The following is a 4,734-nucleotide window of genomic DNA, read 5'->3' as shown; positions in this document are numbered from 1 at the left end:
AGTGATTCTGGAGAACGCGTTTTGTCAAAATCAGTGAATATCTCCTCATGATCCGCTACCTGTCCATACTGTGTTTGTGCTGAAAATAAATCTAGTGTCAATGCGCAGCCTAGGCTCTGTAAACTGGTATGCTGCTAGCTATGGTGTGCCCTTTGTTTACATACCAGTTTACAGAGCCTAGGCTGTGTATTAACTCTGGATTTATTTTCAGCTCACACACAGTACAGACAGGTAGTGGATCATGAGGAGATATTCACTGATTTTGACAACAAGCGTTCTCCTGAATCACTGACTACACCTTTAATTTTTTTAATTATAATTGTCAATATCAAGTCAACATGAAGTTATTGACATAATCGTGGGTAAACGAGGCAGTATTTCACTCAGCCAGTCACATTTAAAAACCTTGAAAAACACACGATTTAGTTCATTTGAGATAATTGTTATCGTCAATAGAATCGCTAAGTCAGCATTAGAGTATTGAAAAAAAACATGATGTGTTGACTTTATTTTCATCTTAACATTTACCTTTAGTTTAAACAATGTCCTTAGAAACCTGTAAAGTAGAGTACGCCATGTTAGAAACCTGTAAAGTAGAGTACGCCATGTTAGTTGTTTGTTTTATTTTGTCTTGTGTTTGTGTGTTCTCTTCTTCACTTGTGTGTTTGTGTTCTTATAAAAAAAAATCTAAAAATACGGTATTTAAAAATTATAAATAATAATAATAAATCTTTGAAAAAAATGTTTAAATCCATCCTTTCAATTTAATGTACGTTATCTGAACACCCTTCCATTTTACAGACGGGGCATTGCCCTATCTGTAAAATGGAAAATCAAAAGCTATGTTTTTTCCCTCACATACAGTTCTGGAAAACATTCAGCCAAAGCTAGACTATAAATAGACAATATTTTATTGACGGTCAAATTTCAATCTCATTTCGACCCTTGTAAACATCATCATTAAACCGATAACCCTCCATCTCTCTTGCAGCCTTTATGTTTGTTAAATTTTTTTTTTTAAATTAGTGTTATCTTTAGTCAGTCAGAGAGAGAGAGAGACAGAGAGAGAGAGAGAGAGCATTTTCCTATAATGTGTCCAGATGTTAGGCACATTTCGAACCTTGAAAAAAAAATCCAATAACCCTCCATCTCTCTTCTAATTCTAAATACTAAATAGTGCAAAAGGGTACAAAATAATACAGTATATAATATATAATAGAATAGAAAGTAAAAAGTAGATAAATTAAATTTAAATGTGCAATGTAATGAACAATATTTATTTATTTTCCAGCCTGTGTTCCAACTCCTCTAAAATATAAATTGTCCGAACACATTTGTGTCTTCACTTTTTCAGTTTGTGTTCAGATTTCGAGTACATTTCGAACTTTGAAAAAAAGATTTAAAATTCAATAATTCTCCATATTTTCACCCTTCCATTTTACAGATAGGGCAATGTATGAAATCACCAGCATGTTTTTTTTCTCACATAAATAAATATTAATCAATAATCAATATTTTATTGACCATCAAAAAAAAAACTATTTGTTCAGATTTCAAATTTCGTCCGTAACCCAAACATCATCATTAAACCAATACTCCTCCATCTCTCTTCCAGCCTTTCTTTGCTTGTTAATAACCAATACTATATTAGTATAAACAATGTCCTTAGAAACCTGTAAAGTAGAGTACGCCATGTTCGCTGTTTACTTTATTTTGCCTTTTGTTTGTGTTCACTTTTTCACTTTTTTTTGTGTTCTTTTAAAATATAAAATATATAATATATAAAATAAAATCACTAACCCTCCATCTCTCTTCCAGCCTGTGCTCCAACTCATCTGAGGCTGAAGAACAACAGAGATGGCTGCAGAACCAAACCGACGCTCTCAGGATCTCCATGGCGACCACCGGCTCCTACCCGGGTCATTATGGTCTGGCCACGCCCCCTCCTCAGAACCGACAGTCGCCCGTAGCAACAGCCGACACCACAACACACACAAACTCACACTCACACACACACACACACTCACACTCAAACACACACTCACCCATTAACAATAACAAAGACATTGACACGGTCCACTCCAGCAGTTCGCCACAGCAGTCTCGAAACAACGGCGACCTCATCGTGGGACAGTCAGTGACATCACACCAGTCAGCTGACCAGAACAACATTCCGTCATCAGACATTCCGTCAGACGTTCCGGACTCCCCCCCCACAGCCCACAGCGGCCCGTTGTCCTGTACGATCTGTCACGAGCGGCTAGAAGACACTCACTTCGTCCAGTGTCCGTCGGTGGCCGTGCATAAGTTCTGTTTCCCGTGCTCCAGACATAGCATAAGGGCGCAGGGGGTGACGGGCGAGGTGTACTGCCCCAGTGGGGATAAGTGCCCTTTGATAGGGTCCAACGTGCCCTGGGCTTTCATGCAGGGAGAGATTAACACGATACTGGCGGGAGATGTCAAGGTTAAGAAGGAGAGGGACGCGTAAAAAATGGCTACCAGGAACTTTTGATTTAAAATGCCTACGAGGAACTTTGTGTGTGTGTGTCAGAGAAATTAACATTTTGACTTATGTTTGGTTCCAAGTTACTCAAAATAATTTTATGTAAAATGGGTATATCACGGGTGGAAATATGAAGGTTTATTAAATGTTCAAAATGTTTAGAAATCGGTTCATCCTAGCCTGAGAAAAGGCAGAAAGAGTGTTTTATGGTCTCTACAAGGAACTTTCGATTTAATTTAAAATGTTGTGTTAATTCTAGCGCCCCCTTTGGACAAAAGCGGTAGTGTTTCTTCCAGATTAATACCATTCTGGCTGGAGATGTCAAAGTTAAGAAGGAAAAGGGACGCGTAGAATGGCTATCAGGAACTTTGTGTGTCAGAGAAGGGAATATTTACTAAGATATATTGAAAATGTTCACTTCTCTGACATAAGAGAGTGATGCTTAAAGATCTCCTATTATACTACTTTTCTGGTCTTAATTTCTTGTTAAAAACTGCTATAGAGCAACCTGACACGAATCACATCACAAAAAACCATGTAGATTTTTGGGACACTCTTCCTCTTACCTTAGCGAGCACAGCAGTCTCTCACAACACTCAGCTTTGTGCTTCAAAAAGTATCATAGGTCCTCTTTAAAGAGCTATTTCACCGGTGGAAATATGAAGGTTTATTGAGTGTGCAAAAATGTTAGAAATCGGTTCATCCTCGCCTGAGAAAAGGCAGAAAGAGTGTTTTATGGTCTCCACAAGGAACTTTCGATTTAAATAAAAATGTTGTGTTAATTCTAGCGGCCCCCTTTGGACAAAAGCGGTAGTGTGTTAAGAAGTAGAGGGACGCTTAGAATGGCTACGAGGAACTTTGTGTGTGTCAAAGAACGTAACATTTTCTTAAGATATATTCTTTTTTTATTTTTTTAAGATATTTTTTTGGCATTTTTATGCTTTATTGATAGTGTAGAGACAGAGTTGAAATGGGGCAGAGAGGGGAGTGACATGCAGAGAATGACCGCGGGCTGGAATCGAACCCGGGTCCGCTGCTGGCCGAGGCCCATGGGGGGGACGCCCTACTAACTGAGCTAAGGGCGCCCCATCTTAAAATATATTCTAGTCTTACGTTTGGTTCCAGGTTCCTCAAAATAATTTAGTTTGGATTTATGATGATAGAATTATTCAACGAGATTAACACTTTCATGGCTGGTGACGTCAAGGTGGAGATATGAAGGTGTATTGAACTGGCAGCTCCTGGGTGAGCGTACCCATGACAAAGGCATTAAGAAAAACTATATAAAAATAGCATTCTTTCATAGGTTTTCCAAAGTGAATATTTGATATAAAAGATAAATACAATATGGCTGCTTGCTAAATGTTCACAGGACGAATCAAGTTGGGCTGTATGTTAAAGGTTCAGTGTGTACTATCAGAATGTTTAGCGGCATTTAGTGGTGAAAGTTCTAGATGTCAACGCTCCCTTGCTAACCCCTTCCCTTAGAGGAGAATTTGCAGAAGCTACGGTGGCCTTCAAGGACAAGAAGCTAGTTACTAAAGATGGCATCATCCACCACTGCCTCAAGTCTTTCCACAATATCAAGTGATGAGGTGAAGATGTATTTAGTTATTTATTCTATAGTACTTCTTCTTCTTGGTCTTCCAACAGGTGCATTTCTCCAGGACGCCCACTATATATATATAAAAACGTGTAAGGCCGTTAAGTTTGTCTGTTCTGGGCTACTGTAGAAACATGGCGGTGCAACATGGCGGCCTCAGCGCCCCGCTCCTATGTAGATATAAAAGGCTCATTCTAAAGGAAATAAAATAATTTTTTTTAACTTTTCAAATTCTGTTCTGGAAAATGGCAATACATTCTACACACTGCACCTTTAACTTTAGCCTGGCATCGCCCGCATTCCTACTTCCGCTCAATTTTCATTTCCCTTCAGTAGTCAGTCTGGGTCTGCGGTATATTCGCGGGTTTTCTCCGTCCAGATTTCTGCCGGTCCAATCAGTGAACAGAGGGAGTGGCTCAGAACAATGACGTTGAGGTCGTGCGCCAGTTTCAGTTGTAGTCAGAAGCCGGCGCATGACATACGTCACGACCAAACGTTATGCGATTGGTTGGCAGATCCAGAGTGGCACTGGGCAGATCCAATAGTTTTAAACTTCAACAGACACCTGCCTTCAAGTGAGTCAACGTTTGTCAATTGAGCGATTCCAGACCTTCTGTACAAATGAAAT

General features: G+C 39.3%; 2 protein-coding genes across 2 annotated transcripts in view; both read left to right on the top strand.

Annotated features, from left to right (window-relative positions):
• Positions 1-2,488, top strand: part of irf2bpl (interferon regulatory factor 2 binding protein-like) — a gene marked incomplete at both ends in the record, with an annotated part of 4,026 nt that extends 1,538 nt beyond the window's left edge. The window contains 2 exons of the mRNA XM_080042882.1: positions 1,819-1,959; positions 2,089-2,488. Coding sequence (XP_079899008.1) covers positions 1,819-1,959; positions 2,089-2,488 — 541 coding nt within the window. The remainder of the gene's footprint in view (positions 1-1,818; positions 1,960-2,088) is intronic.
• The window catches only part of kiaa0586 (KIAA0586 ortholog), a gene marked incomplete at its 5' end in the record, with an annotated part of 46,518 nt that overhangs the window by 14,806 nt on the left and 26,978 nt on the right, over positions 1-4,734 (top strand). The window lies entirely within an intron of this gene.

This window comes from Ammodytes marinus (genome assembly GCF_949987685.1).
Source record: "Ammodytes marinus genome assembly, chromosome: 15".
Lineage (NCBI taxonomy): Eukaryota > Metazoa > Chordata > Actinopteri > Uranoscopiformes > Ammodytidae > Ammodytes > Ammodytes marinus.
The sequence above is the reverse complement of the archived record's forward strand: the minus strand, read 5'-3'. Positions and strand labels throughout refer to the sequence as shown.